Source organism: Periophthalmus magnuspinnatus, chromosome 4 (genome assembly GCF_009829125.3).
Source record: "Periophthalmus magnuspinnatus isolate fPerMag1 chromosome 4, fPerMag1.2.pri, whole genome shotgun sequence".
NCBI classification, from domain to species: Eukaryota; Metazoa; Chordata; class Actinopteri; order Gobiiformes; family Gobiidae; genus Periophthalmus; species Periophthalmus magnuspinnatus.
Window position 1 is genome coordinate 28,456,869 of NC_047129.1, and position 20,896 is coordinate 28,477,764.

The window sequence follows — 20,896 nt, forward strand, 5'->3', positions numbered from 1 at the left end:
TATTTATATTTTCTTTCATCCTTTTCTTCTCATTTTCCTTTCAGTATTTGAATATTAATACAGACAAAGATGAATTAAAGCCACAGTATGTAACACAGTAACAGCCACAGCAGCTCAAAAAATGTATTAAAATAAAAGCATGTTTTTTGTGTGTATGTGTGTTGTTGTTGTTTTTTTTTTGTTTTTTTTTTGTTTTGTTATGTTTATTGCACTGAAAAAAGGTGCATCCTTACTCTGAGCTGGCTTGCATCTCCACAAACCTGACTCTTATTTGGCCATGAGCAGGGCCTCCTCCTGCTTGTTTCCATGGAAATGTTTCTTTGACTATAATCTTTGACAGTATGGCATTATCTCTGTGAAGAATGTTCTGACATATGGTTTTGATTTTTAATTTCCAGGGAATTATGGAGGTCATGTGCCACCTCCAGAAAGTTACATACTGTAGCTTTTAGTTATTACAGGACAATAATAACAATAATCTTATAAAAAACATAAAACTGTTAAATTAAATACAGTCACACACACACACACACACAAACATAAACAATACACTGTGCCCTCTCCACCCTCCCTCTCCTCCCTTTTACAAATAGATTATGATGTAGATTTTGCTTATAATTTGTGCTAATATTTGTGTTATTTTGTTGATGGTGAATGTTGAAGTACAAAGAAAGATCTGGAAGCTTGCACCTGCTGCTCAGAGGAGCCGTGGAGAAAAGGCTGTGAGGGCGGACTGCAGCTTCCTGTTGTGGCTTTGTCTCTTTTGCAAAACTTTCAGACTTTTTACACAAACTCAAAGTGTGGGGCCCAGGGTGATGTCGTCTGCTCCGGCTCTGCTCATCTGAAAAACACAGGTGAGGAACCACTTTTTTGTCATATATTCACTGGTTGTTTTAATGACAAACATTTATTTTTGTATAATGTATTTATTTATTTTATTGACCTTTATTTATGCGCCTCTTTTCTGGGGAGTCCTGGCCCAAGAGGAGACTGATTTTGCAGTTTAACAAAGTAAAAAAAGTATACATTTTTTTCTTAATGTCAGATGCATAAAATATGTAGTGTAACAAATGTATTTGTGTGTATGTATACTGCTGCAAGTATCTGTGGTATTAAGGGACTGATTTTCTATCAGCCGATATTGAAAATAATCCCCAGTTTTTGTGGTCATATAATTCCCAGTTTCTGGAGCATTAGACGTGTCTTTCTACAAAAAATAACTAGTGTGTTCAGACTGAAATAGAAGAGCAGTGACTGTATGTTTACAAATAGTTTTATATCCAAGATTTTATTTTTAAAAAATCAAGAACATTTTATAATTATTTTTGACAAAAGCTGAACAACAATTTTACTTCAACTTTAAAATCTTGATATCATCATAATTAGTTTCATGTTTCCATTCTGTTGTAAAAAAGTTTTGAAATAAATATCGGCAAATACAAATACAGGTAATCAGCCGCAACAGTAAGACATATATTAGATATATTTGTCTGAAAAACAAACAAACGCAGCACATATTTGACCATCCCTGTGAAGGAAATGTGAGGTAATGGAATGTTTTTAATTTTATTATTAAAAGTTTTTGGGAAAAGTACTACTCTTACTCAAGTAAGAGTAACTGAAGGAGTAACTGTCTGGACAAAGTTAATGTAATTGGACATGGAAGGATAAAGTATTAAATAATGCACAAAATCTAATATTTTTAAATGAAAATGACAAAAAGTAAATATGATGGAGTGGTGCAAGAAACACTTAAGAGTAAAGGTATACTGTACAATTTCTTTTAAAAGAAAGTAAATGTCTTATACAAAACTGGTTAACAAAATGCCCTGACTATAATTCAGTTGTTTGTGTTTGTAGCTGTTTGTACCTCCTCTGGACCACCTCCTCTGGACCACCTCCTCTGGCACCACCTCCTCTGGCACCACCTCCTCTGGCACCACCTCCTCTGGCACCACCTCCTCTGGCACCACCTCCTCTGGCACCATGTCCATCGACCCCGCGGCCGAGCTGCCCTTCTTCTACGGCAGCATCAGTCGCTTTGATGCGGAGCAGCACCTGAAGTTAGCCGGGATGAGCGACGGTCTGTTCCTCCTACGTCAGTGTCTGCGCAGTCTGGGCGGCTACGTCCTGTCTCTGGTGTGGAATCTGAGCTTCCACCACTACCCCATCGAGAAGCAGCTCAATGGGACCTATTGCATTGTGGGAGGTGAGGCTTAGATGTTTTTGACAATTGCTTTTTTCCCTTGAAAAAAGCTCTGTGCTCAAACAAAAACACTTTTCCCCACCCACACTTGTGGTTTAACAGGTTTCACCTTTGTCGTCTATTGGCAAGAAAATCACATTTTTGAAAAAAAATTGTGAAAAGTAATTTTGTGTAATAGGTTAATTTTACAGACACTGTGGACATGAAACTGCAATGCATAATCTACAATCTACATAATGAAAACAATGATTTAGTGAACTTTTAGCACCAGTACATCCATGTATCAGGTTTATGTGCTGTATCATGAGGTACTTGGCAACTGAGACTCTGCAGTGACATCACACTGGGGGTGTACTGCATTTATTTCTACTGCAAAATGTTCAGCAGTTACCACGATGACACAGTGCACACATTAGCAAACACTGTCAAAAAAGTTTTAAGATCATCTGAAAACTATAGAAAAAATACAAAATGGATTTAAACAACATATTTCCAGGCACCTGTGAACAATACGAGCGTTTATGCTCCTGTTAAGTTTTAAATTTCAACAAAAAAAGTGACTAACTTAAAAACTGTTGGCTAATGCTAGCTAGCTATTATTTGAGAGACTTGTTTGACATTACAAAATCAGTGCACCTGTTGTAGTTTCAGCCAAGTCAGTTCTTTACGCTCACACTGTTAAAGTAAAGCTAACTAACTTGAGTAACAGAGCTTCAGACAGAGCAGTGCTTCTAGTTAGCATCACACCCCCATAAAATGTTGCCCTGACCGTCGTAAACATATTGATATTATTCTTCGCTTATGTCTCACACGTAGGTAAGGCGCACTGTGGTCCTGCAGAGCTGTGTGAGTTTTACAGTAAAGATCCAGATGGTCTGGTGTGTACCCTGAAGAAGCCCTGCCTGCGCCCCCCCGAGACCCCCATCAAACTGGGCGTGTTCGACAGTCTCCGTGACAACATGCTCCGCGAGTACGTGAGGCAGACCTGGAACCTGGAGGTAACTTTCACTGCGTAGAGTTAATGTAGTGCAGCTTTTAAGACACAGTACCTGATTTTTACTGTCTGAAAAATGAGAAAACTAAAACTAGTTCATTTTAAACGGTTTGCAGTGGTCCAGAGTTACTCCTCGCTTAACTTATACATTCAGAGCATCCTAATAAGTCACCACAATGAGTTTACTAGCACTTTTCACAACTTTAAGAGACTTTCAGGAGTTTTGTCGCGATGGTAAAGCTACAAACAAATAGCATGCTAACAAGCACTTCCTGATTATCGGACAATAAACTGTCTTATAATTAGCTCAGCAGATTTATATTGATCTCAAGGGCTGCTTATACAATATATCTGTACAGTACTGGGGCAAATAAGACATAAGGTACTGGCAATTTAATTACACATTTGACTGCAAGAAGTTTTCTTTTTTTTCTCTTTTGTCCACAATACAGACAACGTTTACTGTAAATTTGTCATTCACTTTATAAAATATGCTGTATTAAACATTCATATCTATTATCTATGTAGCATTCAGGATAATTCATTACATGTGATCATACAAGTTCACGTGTACAATCCAAGATGGCGCCATGTACGGTCGCCCTGGTGATTTTAAGTCATGTTTGTGCTGTTGTTCTGATGCTGCTGTTGTATATATTTTCTACCTCTTTGTGCATGCTCTTATTTGCATTTATTCAGTGTTTTTATGTTGCACTTTATCACCAAAATAAGTTTCTACTAGTACTAGTTTGTGAGCTGTGTTCACTGACAATGGCAATAAAAGTCTTCTGATTCTGATTCTGATGCTTAATGTCATAATAAGTAACATTTCAGGAAAAGCAATAACATTTCTGTGGAGAAAAACAGGTGTTGGATCCCCAATCAGAAAAAATGCATATGCACAGCACCTTTAACTGTTCTGAGTGATATAAATAAAATGAAAAGAACAAAAAACAAAACACAGACTTTGATAATAGGGCTACAAGATTGATCACACTTAAATCAGAATTGCAGTTCGAATAGCCGCAATTAGCAAAAAAGGCTAACATAATTTTCTTTGCAAACAACAAAAACAACACTATAAATCTGTTCGTCTTTAAAATGCAAACTTTGAACAGAATCCAATTATCAAAACATAAATCCTGAAATCCTAATCACACTGCCTGTCACATAAAGTTATTTTCTTAATTCAGTCCCATAACTGTCCTAATGTGTGTGTCTTCTGTCCAGGGCGAGGAGATGGAGCAGGCCATTATCAGTCAGGCCCCAAACCTGGAGAGACTCATCGCCACCACGGCCCATGAGAGGATGTCCTGGTACCACGGCAAGATCACCAGACAGGAGGGAGAGAGGAGGCTGTACTCCGGAGCGCAGCCTGATGGGAAATTTCTGTGAGTAAAGCTACATACAGTGTTCACCCTACTTCCTGTTTTGGGATTGTTAAAGTGAATATGACAGACTGCTAATCATGGTAAAGTTAAACAAAGAAAACTAAAGATACAAACTAAAGACGCTCAGGGCTTCTCCTTTATCCCGCACTTTGCTAAATGTACACGTTTGTTGAGTTTTTTTAAAGTAGATTTATGTATATGTGTTAAATTATGCTCTTTCTAGGTCCCTTTCCTGTATGCATCCTGTATTTTTTGTATTATTATACTGCTATAGTTTATGGTTATGGTTTATTGATGAGGGGTATTAAGAAAATTGGACTAGAGGATGAATAGTTTGTAATCCTTGGACTGAAAGGAGAGAAGTTGTGTTTAAAAAATCCCTCAAAAATAAATAAAATAAGTAAGAGGATTGTGTTAAATGGGGTAGACAACTAATACAAGTAATATGTGCATCCTAGATCTATGGCGCATCCTGGTGGCTTTTTTTTTTTTTTTTTTCTTACAAATTTATTACAAATATATAAATATATAAACAGTGAACAATGGCAAGAGGCTTAAGCATTACATTATATTACATTACATTCATACGGCACGTGCAAAAATATTAAACAAATGTATAAAAAATAAATACAGTCGTACATTTTAAATTCCAAATTCTGTGTAAAGTGCTTTTGTTTTCAGGGCTTTTGGGTTTAAACAATAGTTTAAAGAAATTATATAAGTTTAAATACAGCAAGTTTGGGTTTCTGGTTAGAAAATTTACAACAATGAATATGATATTTTGAGAGGATTTAAAAACACAGTGGAGCACTTCCTGTATTACTGTATGACATCACAAGGTGGAACAGAGTGTTTTCTGTTTGAGAGAAGAACTCAGCCTAAATATTCAAGGTCTGTGTGAGTGAAATAAAACAAAACTCCAACTATGTTCTAGTTTTATCATTTCAGCGAAGTTTATATTTTACTTCCTGGTTACACACAAGCAGCAGATAGATACTGTTACCTAGCAACCATTCTGTAAACAAGGACCAAAACTTGTATAAACTCCAAAATAATTATGACTAGACAAATAAATATAAATTATAACATGTTTATTTTGTTAGATGAAGGTTCAAACTGCCAGAAAAATGTGTTTGTTGCATTTTGAATAGAATTTTCAGTGCATTTCCTGTATTTTTGTACTTTTATACCTGTATTTTTGTACTTTTATACCTGTATTTTTGTACATTTATACTTTTTTTTCTCCACAAACTACCACTTAACTGATGTAAAACTATGATAAATATTTAGCACAGGTATTATCCCACTAAACCAAGTCAGAATTAGAAAAAAACGTGAAAACCTGTCATACGTTTTGGCCTTGGGAACATTACGGTTGCTAGGTAACAGTTATGGAATTACCCACTGCCCGTGTCCAACCAGGAAGTAAAATCATAAAAAACGAGGAAAAATTACAAGATTTTGAGTAAATGTTTAAATATAATGATGTGAATTAACTGTGTAATCTGTCACATGCACTTTAAACACGAAGGTAAGCGTCATATTCAGGATTTTTTTTTTTTTTTTTCTCAGAGTAAGAGACAGGGAAGAGGTCGGGACATTTGCACTTTCGATGATGTATGGGAAAACTGTGTACCACTATCAGGTCCTGGAGGATAAATCTGGGAAGTACTCAATGCCAGAGGGAACCAAGTTTGACACCATCTGGCAGGTACGGAAACATACTAACATTTCAAACCTGATTTTGATAATAAGAAATAGACTCGATACTCAATATTCTGATGATAACTAAAAACAATATTTCTTTAGACAATAGAATGTGATTTTCAACATTAAATCGTAGTACTCTCTTTTATATTACCATGTTTGTATCTGACTTTTGATACTTTTAATAACCTCAGCTTAAACCTGACAATACTCTTTTTTTAACTATTTTCACACATTTGATTTTATCCTCCAACTCTATGTTTTTAATCACTAATTAGTAATATTTTTTGCTACTTTAAAACATTCACAACAGTCTGTAAGTATTTATAAAGGCTGCATTTTTTTTTTAAATACCATAATTTCCTCTACAAACAACAAAATATAAACATGTTCTTCACAAAAAACTGCTAACTGATATGTGATTCTTGTATTGTTTTGTGTTAAAATGCAAACAGAATCTTATTATCAAAACATCCATCCATCCATCCATTTTCTTCCGCTTATCCGGGGCCGGGTCGCGGGGGCAGCAGTCTAAGCAGGGACTCCCAGACTTCCCTCACCCCGGACACGTCCTCCAGCTCCTCCGGTGGGACCCCAAGGCGTTCCCAGGCCAGCCGAGAGACATAGTCCCTCCAGCGTGTCCTGGGTCTTCCCCGGGGCCTCCTCCCGGTGGGACATGCCCAGAACACCTCCCTAGGGAGGCGTCCAGGAGGCATCCTGAGCAGATGCCCGAGCCACCTCAGCTGGTTCCTCTCAACGTGTAGGAGCAGCGGCTCTACTCCGAGCTCCTCCCGTGTGACCGAGCTCCTTACCCTATCCCTAAGGGTGCGCCCGGCCACTCTGCGGAGGAAGCCCATTTCAGCCGCTTGTATCCGCGATCTTGTCCTTTCGGTCATTACCCAAAGCTCATGACCATAGGTGAGGGTAGGAACGTAGATTGACCGGTAAATCGAGAGCTTCGCCTTCCGGCTCAGCTCCTTCTTTACCACAACGGACCGATACAGCGACCGCATCACTGCAGACGCTGCACCGATCCGCCTGTCAATCTCACGCTCCATCCTTCCCTCACTCGTGAACAAGACCCCGAGATACTTGAACTCCTCCACTTGGGGCAGAGACTCACCACCCACCCGGAGAGAGCAAACCACCTTTTTCCGGTCGAGAACCATGGCCTCGGATTTGGAGGAGCTGATTCTCATCCCAGCCGCTTCACACTCGGCTGCAAACCGCCCCAGTGCCTGCTGCAGGTCCTGGCTCGAAGAAGCCATCAGGACAACATCATCTGCAAACAGCAGAGATGAAATCCTGTGGTTCCCAAACCAGGCCCCCTCCGGCCCCTGGCTGCGCCTAGAAATTCTGTCCATAAATATAATGAACAGAACCGGTGACAAAGGGCAGCCCTGGCGGAGTCCAACATGCACTGGGAACAGGTCTGACTTACTGCCGGCAATGCGAACACAGCTCCTGCTCCGGTCATACAGGGACCGGACAGCCCTTAGCAAAGAGCCCCGGACCCCATACTCCCAGAGCACCCCCCAAAGGACACCACGAGGGACACGGTCGAATGCCTTCTCCAGATCCACAAAACACATGTGGACTGGTTGGGCATACTCCCATGAGCCCTCGAGGACCCGATGGAGAGTATAGAGCTGGTCCAGTGTTCCACGACCAGGACGAAAACCACACTGCTCCTCCTGGATCCGAGGTTCGACTATCGGTCGGATTCTCCTCTCCAGCACCCTGGAATAGACCTTACCGGGAAGGCTGAGGAGTGTGATTCCCCTGTAATTGGAACACACCCTCCGGTCCCCCTTCTTATACAGAGGGACCACCACCCCGGTCTGCCATTCCACAGGTACTGTCCCCGACCGCCACGCGATGTTGCAGAGACGTGTCAGCCAAGACAGTCCCACAACATCCAGAGACTTGAGGTACTCAGGACGGATCTCATCCACCCCCGGAGCCTTGCCACCGAGGAGCTTGCCAACCACCTCAGTGACTTCAGCCAGGGTGATGGACGAGTCCGCCCCTGGGTCCCCAGTTTCTGCTTCCTCCTCGGAAGACGTGACAGTGGGATTGAGGAGATCCTCAAAGTATTCCTTCCACCGCCCGACAACATCCCCAGTCGAGGTCAGCAGCTCTCCACCCGCACTGTAAACAGTGTTGGTGAAGCACTGCTTTCCCCTCCTGAGGCGTCGGACGGTTTGCCAGAATCTCTTCGAGGCCGTCCGATAGTCCTCCTCCATGGCCTCCCCGAACTCCTCCCAACCCCGAGTTTTTGCCTCTGTGACTGCCCGAGCCGCGGCACGCTTGGCCTGCCGGTACTCATCAGCTGCCTCAGGAGTCCCACGAGCCAACAAGGCTCGATAGGACTCCTTCTTCAGCTTGACGGCATCCCTTACTTCCGGTGTCCACCACCGGGTTCGGGGATTGCCGCCGCGACAAGCACCACAGACCTTACGACCACAGCTACGAGCAGCCGCATCAACAATAGAGGTGGAGAACATGGCCCACTCGGAGTCCATGTCTCCAACCTCCCCCGGGATCAGGGAGAAGCTCTCCCGGAGGTGGGAGTTGAAGACCCCCCTGACAGAGGGCTCCGCCAGACGTTCCCAGCAGACCCTCACAATACGCTTGGGCCTGCCAGGTCTGTCCGGCTTCCTCCTCCGCCAGCGGATCCAACTCACCACCAGGTGGTGATCAGTTGACAGCTCAGCCCCTCTCTTCACCCGAGTGTCCAAGACACGCGGTCGGAGGTCAGATGACACGACAACAAAGTCGATCATCGACCTCCGACCTAGAGTGTCCTGGTGCCATGTGCACCGATGGACACCCTTGTGCTCGAACATGGTGTTTGTTATGGACAAGCTGTGACTAGCACAGAAGTCCAATAACAAAACACCGCTCGGGTTCAGATCGGGGAGGCCGTTCCTCCCAATCACGCCCCTCCAAGTGTCACTGTCGTTACCCACATGGGCGTTGAAGTCCCCCAGGAGAACAACGGAGTCCCCGGTTGGTGCACTGTCTAGTACCCCTCCCAGGGACTCCAAGAAGGCCGGGTACTCTGCACTGCTGTTTGGCCCGTAGGCCGACACAACAGTGAGAGACCTGTCCCCGACCCGAAGGCGCAGGGACGCGACCCTCTCGTTCACCGGAGTGAACCCCAACACGCAACGGCTGAGCTGTCGGGCAATGAGCAAGCCCACACCAGCTCGCCGCCGCTCCCCGCGGGCAACGCCAGAGAAATGGAGAGTCCAACCCCTCTCAAGAAGATGGGTTCCAGAGCCCAAGCTGTGCGTGGAGGTGAGGCCGACTATATCTAGCCGGTAACGCTCAACCTCCCGCACAAGCTCAGGCTCCTTCCCCCCCAGCGAGGTGACATTCCATGTCCCCAGAGCTAGTCTCCATGTCCGGAGATCCGGTCGTCGAGGTCCCCGCCTTCGACTGCTACCCGGATCTCTCCGCACCCGCCCCTCATGGCTCCTCCCGCAGGTGGTGGGTCCACGGGAGGATATTATCAAAACATAAATCGCAAAATTAACAGGAATGCTTGTCAGAAAAATCACAATTACCAGTACATTTATTTCCCAAATGGTTCAGCCTTACTATATTTTATACATCACTAGAAGATTTATGTTTCGGCCTGTCACCATAATTACCATATCGACGTATCATTATTGTGAGCACATTTTCTTTACACTGCTGGGAGATATTTGGTTATTTTTTGGCTATAGAGCTGAGTTTCGGGTCCAAGACAGGCAGGATCATGGCAAAAAACAACAAAAAAACAACAAAAAACAAAAAACTATAACAGCTGTGAAGTTGCCAGTTGGCCCCAGAAGTGACATCATCAGTGACATCATCAGATTTGAGGTGATTGTTGAATAAATCACTTGTATAACCCATTACAGATGCAAAGTAAGTACTAAAGTGTTTCATTCTCTTGTTTAGTCATTGCAGTTTATGTTTTTTTTTTTACAATATTGTAGATTTAGAACAGTTTTTGTGGTTTAAATCTGACCTTGGGTTGCGTCAGTGGCGTAAATTTGTTTCAGTTTTATCGTTTTCATCTATATATTCTTCTACATATTTGCGGTTTGATAAAAGTGCTATATAAATACAATGGAGTACATGTATTTTAAAGAACATTATGATTAATATTACTAAAGGTGCACTGCGTAACATTTCTGGTACATGGCACAGCACCTGTTTGTCCTTAGCCATGCAGATGTAATTACTTTGCTTGGAATGTTCCATCGTGTTGGCATCAAATGTATCTATCTCCGTGGAGACGAGAAAGTGACACCAGCAGGCCAAGTTACAGGTCAGATCTGTGGAGAGGCGACCCCGCTCACAGTGAGAATAAGTGTTTGTTTGGGGGATTTTTTGAGAAATTAAAACACAGGTAATGAAATAAATGCTGGATATACAGTATGTTTAATGCCATACTGCAGAACATTCCAGGCAAAGCAATAATATCTCCATGGAGACAAGCAGGTGGCAGAGCGTCTATTAGAAAAGTTACGCTGTGCAGCTTTAAATGTGTTATTTTGTGTTTCTCAATTTGAATAAAGATAGTATTTCTCTTCTTAAGACGACCTCAAAATGTGTTTTTCAATATAGAAATGTGAAAGTTTAGGGGTTTTTTTACTTTCTAACCCACTTTTTTATGTTTTATTCTCATTAGCTGGTTGAATATTTGAAATTGAAACCCGATGGCCTGGTAACTTGTTTGGGAGAGGCTTGTTCCAATGGCAGATCTGATGCAAGTGAGTTTAAATTTGTCCATATTTTCACTTCATTTGTTTTCTTTTCTTTTCTCTGGACGCTGCTTTTGAATAATGATCTGTTATTTGTTCTAACTTGTTGTAACGTCACAGAGACCCCAAGTCTCCCGCAAACAGTAAGTCAAATATCCATCGTCTCAAGTTGTGCAGCATGTTTTTCCTGTGTTGAACTTTCTCTGTGTAACTGTTTCAGAGGCAGAGAGCAGTTCCAAATGGATATGTACCGCCCCCTACAGGTCAGGCATCACATGTACAAAGCATTTATGTTGCTCAAACTTGATTTAAAAAAAAAAAAAAAAAGGACATTATGCAAATCATTTAAGGGAAATAGATACAAATGAATATTAATAAAGGCATTGCATTTTCAAAAAGGAGGAGAACACTAGTTTAAAGTATGTAACTTTCTGGACATGGCACATCACCTGCAGGATTTCAGGAAATAGAAAGTTAAAACCATGCTTTGGAACACTGAAACATTCCCCATGGATATAGACACGTTTTATGCCTTAAAGTGGAATATTATAACAAAACAGCATGTCCATAGAAACAAGCAGGAAGTACTTGTTTCCATGGAAATGCAGAAGGATATTCTCCTCTAGGCTAAATATGGTTTTCTACATTTATCAGTGCAATACACGCAACCAAAATGAAACAAAAATGCTTTTATTTCAGTCTATTTGAGTCTGTATTTGGCAAAAAAGTTACACACTATAGCTTTAATCCTACCATTATTTTACTATAGTTTATCTACGTTATCTTTTCAAAGTAATTCATAATAAACCTAAGTCCCACATTGTAGTGCCCCATTGAATTAAACAGGAGAGAAATCAGTCAAAAGAACACATCAGTTACACAAACTCACAGTCATCGTTTTTGTCCAAAGAAGATAAAGTAATTAGTGAAAAGTTATTTTGAATTAGACCATGTTAAACTACATTATTACTTATCTGAGGTGTTGATCTGCAGCTGATGAGGTAGATCGAGACCCCCTGCCCATGGACGACAGCGCGTACCACAACCCCCACGAGCTCAAGAAGTTCAACATCAAGAGGTCCAAACTGGTCCTGGACGAGGTGGAGCTGGGGTCTGGAAACTTCGGCTGCGTCAAGAAAGGAGTCTTCAAAACAGACAAGTAAGCATTGATAGGCTATGTTCACTTGACATTGTAATATTCCCTGGGGAGTGTGATGCTAACCGTAGGCCCTGCTCTGTCTGAGGCTTTGTTAGAGTTTAATGTGAGCTTTAATTTAACACAATCTGGCCAGAAACAACTGATTTAGCTGGAACTACAACAACCTAAACGAGACCATAAACGATTGTACTTTTGGCAGTGTTTGCTAATGTGTGTATTGTATCACCGTGGTAACTGCTGAACATTCCACCATAGACAAACAGGCATTACACCCTCAACATGATGTCACTGCAAAGTATCAATTCTGAGCTGGAGGATGGGTTAGATTGCTGATTTGTTGAACATTTATGTGTAATATCTATGTAATTACTAGGCCTATACGTATGAAAGAAAACTGGAACGAAGTTCAACGTTTAGGCTGAAGTTAAATGTATTTATAATGCCTAACACTATTTAATAATAACACACAAGAATTTCAAGAAAAGCAGCATCAGTTCTACAACAAATGATACAATATGTTACAAAAGAAAAACTACAAACCCTGACAGTTCACATGATTCATTCCTGAGTCCTGTAATTTTCAAAAAGTAATGTTTTATACTGTACTTCTTTTTTAAATGCTTCTATTGTGGAGGAGCTTTTTAATTTATCATCAAGGTTGTTCCACACACTAACCCCTTGAACAGACTTACTTTTTTTGAATATACCTGTTCGTCTAAGATGATACTGACTCTCTCTCTGTTTGAATAACATCTGTAAATGAGGCGGGAGCTTATGATTATCTGCCTTATACTGAACATCATTACGGCTGTGCTAAAATCAACAAGATTAAACAATTTTACTACTTTTAACTTAACAAAAATAGGATTCGTTGGTGCAAGATCGTCTGCTTGGTTACCTATTCCAACGACCTTCTTTTGGAGTAGAAACATTGATTTTATGTTAGATTTATTGGTATTACCCCAAATTTCTACACAATAATTCAAATATGGTAGGAACAGACTAATGTACAATAATTATAACTTTAACAGAGAATATTATAGATAAGCAACTGAAATTTGGAGGCTCGGGGCAATAAGCCTCACATGGCCCCCCTGTAATACAAATTAATATAAAGAGGGTCCAATTCTGGGCCCCCTAAGACCCTGGGGCCCCGGACAACAGACACATTTGTCCCCCCCGTTGACTCCCCAGTGGATTTTTTTTTTTTTCCTGCACATTCTGGTGATATAATGGTGATTATCTTTGTTGGTGATTATCATGATTATATAAAATGTCCCACGAATGATTATTATCGACCCTTTTTATCACAATAAACGATATTATTGTTTATTGTGTCATCCCTAGTTGAAAGGACTTTACTGTACACTGTAAGATCAATATGACATGTTTTTAAAGCTATACCCCAAGCAAATAATGGCGTTTCAGATCTACATGGCCTTTAAAGTTCTAAAGCGTGACATGATAACCTGGTTTAGCCCTGGTTTTTGGTTCTGTCTTGGTTACACTATGCATCTTTGAATGTATTTTGCATTTCTTACTCTACTACAAATCTGTTTTTAAATATAGAAATTTGAATATCCCAGTTTGATTTACTTTCTAAAGATGAAAATAAATCCGTTGTGTTTTTGTCAGGGGTCAGATCGACGTGGCCATCAAAGTGCTGAAGAGTGACAACGACAAAATGGTGAAGAACGAGATGATGCGAGAGGCAGAGATCATGTACCAGCTGAGTAACCCCTACATCGTCCGTATGCTGGGCCTGTGCGAAGGAGAAAACCTCATGTTAGTCATGGAAATGGCCGCCGCTGGACCCCTCAACAAATACCTTCAAAATAACAGGTCTGTACAGTATAGGGCTGTCACGATCATCACTATATCCACTTATTATTTAATATAGGAAAGCTGGAACAATATACTTTGGGGCTCAAAAGCTTGTGTACAATTCCTACATTTGAGCTGTAGAGGGTTGAAAAAGTAACTTAATTCTGCTATTTATTTGTTGCAGCTCATTCCACATAAAGCTCCTGTCTATTTTAAAATGGTTTACTGGGATTATCTTGTATTATTGTTGCTGTAAAGTAGTTTCAACACTATCGTTTATCACAGTATATCATTTATCGTGACAGGCCCAGGTCTGTGCAAGCTTTTAGTTACCACTTTATAGTAACTACACCTTAATTAGGTTTAAACCAACTGGATTTTAGCATTGCTTCTTTATTTTCATGACTATTTACATTGTAGATTCATCCTGGAGGCATCAACACTATGAATGAACACGTATGGAATGTAGTAACTCAAACAGGGCGGAAATGATTTGGGGAAAATATTAAATTTTTCTGGCAAGAATTGTGATCTGAGGTCTGAGATTTATGTTTTTTCTGTCCAAAGTTCACAGTTTAGTTGTGAAATATGAACCGACAGACTAATACAATAATCACATTGCAAACATGCTTAAACTACAGGGTTAACAGCTTTTATGTAGAATAAGACAGGATTGCGTCCATTCAAATTGTGATTTTGATTCAACTGTGATTAATCTCGCTACCACACTCTATAATGACAGTCTTTGAGATAAAAGATCTCAAGAACCAGGTCTAAACCAGGTTATAAAATGTGTAGTCATCCTCCTCCTTGTCCTCCTTGTCCTCCTCTTCCTCCTCTGTCTCCAAAAGTTTGAGTTGTTTTTGAAAACCATCTGCTCTGTTTGTCTGTTTTCCTCTGTCTGTAAGACATCTTCTCCCAAAACTCCTCCTCCCTCTCTTTCCTCTTTTTCTCTCCGTCTCGCTTCTCTTCTGCCTCCTCTGTCTCTCTCTCTCTCCTACTCTCTCCTCTTCTCCTCAATCTCTCACTCCCCCTGTCCCAGGAAGACCCTGATTGTAATCAAAACACTGATGCAAAACCTGGAATTCTTCCTCTCTTTTTGCTCTCTCCATCATCAATCTTTGGATCTCATGTCTCACTTTTCCATTGAAGTTCTTTTGTCCACTGGCTTTTCCTGTAGACTTATTTGGGTGGTCTAAACCAGATTTAGACCTGGTTTAGATCTGGTTTAGACCTGGTTTAGACTCGGTTTAGAACTAGTTTAGATCTGGTTTAGACCTGATTTAAACCTGGTTTAGGACCTGGTTTAGACCTGTCTTAGGAACTGGTATACACCTGGTTTAGACCCATTTTAAGACCTGGTTTAGACCTGGTTTAGGACCTGGTTTATACCTGGTTTAGGACCTGGTTTAGGACCTGGATTAGGCCTGGTTTAGATCTGGCTTAGGACCTGGTTTCAGACCTGGTTTAGAACTTGTTTAGGACCTGGTTTATACCTGGTTTAGGACCTGGTTTATACCTGGTTTAGGACCTGGTTTAGACCTGGTTTAGGACCTGGTTTAGGACCTGGTTTAGATCTGGCTTAGGACTTGGTTCAGACCTGGTTTAAGACCAGTTTTAGACCTGGTTTAGGCCTGATTTAAACCTGGTGTAGGACCTGGTTTCAGACCTGGTTTAGAACTTGTTTAGGACCTGGTTTATACCTGGTTTAGGACCTGGTTTAGACCTGGTTTAGGACCTGGTTTAGGCCTGGTTTAGATCTGGCTTAGGACTTGGTTCAGACCTGGTTTAGGACCAGTTTTAGACCTGGTTTAGACCTGGCTTAGGACTTGGTTCAGACTTGGTTTAGGACCAGGTTTATACCTGGTTTAGACCTGATTTAAACCTGGTTTAGGACATGGTTTCAGACCTGGTTTAGAACTGGCTTAGGACCAGGTTTAGATCTGGCTTAGGACTTGGTTCAGACCTGGTTTAGAACCTGGTTTAGGACCTGGTTTAGACCTGGTTTAGAACTCCAGGTATGTTTTGATGAGGAAACAACATTATAACATTATAATATGTCCCAACCATAGATCAGAATAGCACAATATGGGCCCTTTAAATAAACCATGTTAACTGTGTTTTAGAGAAAAGAGCAGAGTAGAAACCTTTTCACTTTAAATGAAAAAGTGTGTCCAAACTTTGGGCTGGTGTGTATTTCCTGCAGAGACAGTGTGTCGGTAGAGAACATAGTAAACCTTATGCATCAGGTGTCTGTGGGGATGAAGTATCTGGAGGAGAAGAACTTTGTGCACAGAGACCTCGCCGCTCGAAACGTCCTGCTGGTCAAACCTCACTACGCCAAGATCAGCGACTTTGGCCTGTCCAAGGCTCTCAACGCAGACGAGAGCTACTACAAGGTATTCACCTGTAACTATAAATACTACATCGACTTATTGTACATGACATCACAAGGTGGAACAGAGCATTTTGAGCTTTGGAGATGCAGAGAGACTAATAATAAAAGGTTACTCAAACATGTGTGATGAAGTGACAGCATTATAACATGGCTTAAATCTCACAAGAGTCAGTTTTCCATAATCGTTTATTGTCTATATTTACTTCACCAAGTAAGTACTTTTTTCCTACTCACACTCACTCTGCATTTACTTGCTTTTACTTGAAAAGATTCCAACACAAACATGTTGGGTTCACAAATGTCACATAGGGGGTTTTCCATGAAAAAGCCAGGCTTATTTAGGCAATCCAGGCTTGTCAAATCCTCACTTCGTTCCATCAAAGTGAATAACCAGAGCTGGCACTGAGTTGCCGTAGTAACAAGCACACAGGTATAAACCTGGTTGGGACTGGGCTAAGTGTCAAGATTATTTTAGCTTTGTCTCCAAGAATGTCTAAGGAAACAGTTTAATCAAAAGTTTCAGCACATGCACTCCCCCATCTGTGTTTAATCCACTTGTCTCTGTCTGAATACACTTTAAAAATGACTTACGAGCCGCGTGTCGTCTGAGACTTTTAATGATGACCAGCCACGTCCTCCCATGCACTGGACACGTGTGTGGACACTGCACTCATCAAAAAAGCACAAATCATATAAACGCCTATGGTCATTACTTCATTATAATGATCTTGCACATTTGGCTGTAGTGAAGGGCAGTGCAGCATTTGTGCAAAGACAGAAACACTGGTTTGGACTCTGAGGATGAGCTGGTTTTCAGTGGTTTTCCCTGTGCACTCCTGGTCAGACTGAGGCTTATTTTTTTCATGATTTGTGGCTTAAGATGGAGATGGAGCTAGTTTCAACTCAGGATTTCAGGATAAGACTGAACTTGTTAAGTAACTTTAATGGAATACCCTCATAGCCATTATCAAATCAAAACATAAAAGTGCATATGCTGTTATCTACACTGAAATACCACAATGAAGAGGCTGGGTTTATATTGTACTTTTGAACAGGAAGTCAAAGAAGCTGTTAATAGGTCAACATTGAGGTTTACAGTGAACAAAATGTAAAATCATGACCTACATATGTTCTATCTTAATGCTAAATATGCAGGAAACACACAAAATGTCTTCTTTAAGATAAGATAATATCAATAATGTTATGTGATGTTGCTTGTGCTTCGTAGTCTCGCAGTGGAGGAAAATGGCCTCTGAAGTGGTACGCCCCTGAGTGTTTAAGCCACCGCAAGTTCTCCAGTAAAAGTGACGTGTGGAGCTTTGGCATCACCATGTGGGAGGCCTTTTCTTATGGAGGAAAACCGTATAAGGTAGAGCTCAAAAATGAACTGACTGATCATGATTAATCAGCTGTGAAAAGGGTGAGGTGACTGCTGTTGTGATTTGGGACGATGAACACTCTAGACAAAATAGGAACATCTTCATGGAGATAACAAAGTTTTGGAAACCACCAAATAACAGTGCACCTTTCAAGAGAGTTTGTAGTGTTTTAGTATTGTATTGGTGGGTTTCAGATGACACCACAACATTCTAAAGGACAAAAATGCAGATGTATGTTGTTGTACAGTGAGTTCTTGGGTCTAGTCAGTAATAGAAATGATCAGGTTAAACATTCATGAATTTACCTTTTAGATATTTCATGGCAAAGTACAATGTATTCAACAGGGAAATCTGTCTCTTGCCCCCATCTGAGAGAATGACATAATCACACTAAAATCTGAAAAACACCTATTTCCTGTGTCTGACATGAGATTATACAATACCATAATCAGTGGTGGAATGTAACAAAGTAAAAGTAGTAAAGTACTGTGCAAAAGTATACATTTTACGTATGTGTACTCTGATTTTTAAAGTGGATACTATTATCTTCACTACATATTACAGCAGGTTTCTGTACTTTCTACTCTACTAAATTTCTGAACAGGACTGAAACGTAGTGTTTTATTATTTTCTGAGACCTGCAGAGAAGGCTGATGGGTTTATTTTTAACACGTTCATAATTTCATAATATACAAAAAAAAATCTACTGATAAAAACAGCCAGAAAAAAACAATTGATTCAAGTGTTTCTGTTTAACCAAATTCAGCACAAATCTTCAACAAAATCCCTATATTTGAAGCTTAATTAGATCTCGAAATGTTTTACTTTTTATTCTTAAAGTACATTTTAAACTTTAAAACTTTTACTTAAGCAGTTTTTTCATGTTTTAGTCTTACTTGATTATTTTTTTGCTCCAGCATTTGTACTTTTACTTAAGTAACAAAACTGAGCACTTCTTCGACCACTGACCATAATATTTATTTTACGCTTCCAGTCCTCATCCTTATTAACAAAATAAGTAAACTTAAATATCAAAAAGTGACAGCATAAATCTGTAACTTAAATCTTCTCTTAAAATGTCTTTGTTTGTGTTATACCAGAAACTGAAAAACCAGGACGTGCAGGACTTCCTTAAAAGTGGTCAGAGATTGGAGCGTCCAGCTGTCTGTCCAGAGAAGATGTACTCACTGATGTTGGAGTGCTGGACCATAGAGTAAGAAACCACTGTCACAACTTTTAACACAATATCATGGCTGTAGTGCACTAAAGAAAAGATATACTGTACATTAGTAGACTAAAGTAGTAGAACTGCAAGCTATTTCTAAAAGTTATTTAGTGTCTTGGCTTGTAATCAACTAAAGAAATTCTTAGACATGACCTGCTGATCGATTAGCCGACGAAAAAGGAGGCATGGAAAAAGCTCTAAAAACGTACATATCTGACCTAAACTGTGTTCACATCGCTACACCTGCACTGGAGTTCATGCAATAACTATTATTTATGCACAAAAGTCCTAAAAAACAGTGTATTTAAATAAAGATTTAATTTTTAAGATTAAACTTGTGCATCTTGTGAGTTTAACCTGCCTATTTACATGTTATAATTTCTCCATTCTGCTGTTGTCTCATATGACGATACGATAATTGGTCAACCAATGCATATTCTGGTTGACTAAGACTCCATCGAAACTGCATTTATATGTAAAAAGATGGACTCTGTCAGTGCAGAATCAATAAACAGACTGTATGGGAGTCACTGATATTATTATGGTGCCCTCTAGTGGTGAAATATTAGTTATGCTGCTCTATAAATCTGACAGAAGAGGAGAGACACAAAGCACTGGTTTCAAAAATATTTACCACTAGCAATTATGTTTTTGTTTTCATTTTTTCTTGACAAAAATAAGCAAATATGGAGAACAGTCTTGAATTCAACTTTTAACAAAAAAAACAAAACATTTTTTCCCTCCAAACCTCATGCTTTGACTGTCAGAGGATTGGCTGTAAACCTCTCAACTAAAGCAACACTATGTAACTTTTGTAAGGTGAAACACATAATTGCATGGAAATAGAAAGTTAAAGCCATAGTTCAGATAGATAAATATGTCTATGTATGCAATACTGTGGAAAATTATAGCCAAAGGAACAACATTTCCATGGAGACAAGCAGGTCAGATATGAGTCAGGGCCGTGGAGGTGCAAGCCCACTCACAATATGAACCGATGTTTTTCCACATTTTAGTGCAATAAAAACAACCAAAAGGAAACAAACAACAAAAACGCTTTCTATTTTTAGCTAAAGACGTTGTGTATTAGGGACCATTTATTTGCACAGCCCAATTTCGAGCTGTGAAATCAGTTTGTTCTAATGATGATTATGTTATAAAAATAACGTTGCAACACGATTACATTTTTGTCAATATGCTCCTTTGATTGAACATATATTCCCCTATTTTTCTCCTCTCATTTCTGTTTTCAGACTTGACAAACGCCCTGACTTCAAGAAGGTGGAGGAGAGCATGAGATCCTTCCATTTCTCCATATCGAAGCGGCCTCAGTCTGGGGAAGCTGCAGCAAAAACCAACTAGACCCAGAAGACAAGGCCCATACTGTCCCTGATCCACAAAGAGCCTTTTAAACAGCTATTAACCAACTAAAACAAAGAGCTACTATGAGAGAAGCGCATGCACCAGAATCTGACACAGTTCAAATGCATAAGCAGGACTCCACAGCACTGGACTCAATGAGACACAGAGACTTCTGACTGTCTCATGTCTATGGGCAAAAGGATCATTAATCACATTATTTAAAGTTGTTTATTGCGTTTTATTTTTGTGAAGATGGATACTGAGAAAAAAAAATGTCAAGGAGGAATACCACTCTACACGTTACAAAGCCTTCATGTCGTCATGTATTTAAGAATTTGAACATTTTTGGCTTTTTTTTTTTTTTTTTTTTTTTGCATTGTTCCCTCAGCTAATTATGTGCATTATGTTATGTTTTGTCTTTCCAATTACATAAACTTTAAAACAAATCAGAGGTTATGTTATTCTTACAACTTGAACTCAATTGGTCATAA

At 40.1% G+C, this 20,896-nt stretch overlaps 1 protein-coding gene across 1 annotated transcript; it reads left to right on the forward strand.

The window, feature by feature from the left end:
* Positions 1–719: 719 nt before the first annotated feature.
* On the forward strand, positions 720–20,691 carry LOC117370328 (tyrosine-protein kinase ZAP-70-like). Its single transcript, XM_033965725.2, has 14 exons — positions 720–854; positions 1,861–2,209; positions 3,023–3,204; positions 4,431–4,591; positions 6,164–6,302; positions 10,986–11,067; positions 11,179–11,201; positions 11,279–11,321; positions 12,052–12,217; positions 13,853–14,059; positions 16,248–16,440; positions 17,668–17,808; positions 18,919–19,031; positions 20,297–20,691. Exons 2-14 carry the CDS (start codon positions 1,987–1,989, stop codon positions 20,403–20,405), a joined length of 1,782 nt encoding a protein of 593 aa, XP_033821616.1. The 5' UTR covers positions 720–854; positions 1,861–1,986; the 3' UTR covers positions 20,406–20,691.
* The last annotated feature ends 205 nt before the right edge of the window (positions 20,692–20,896 follow it).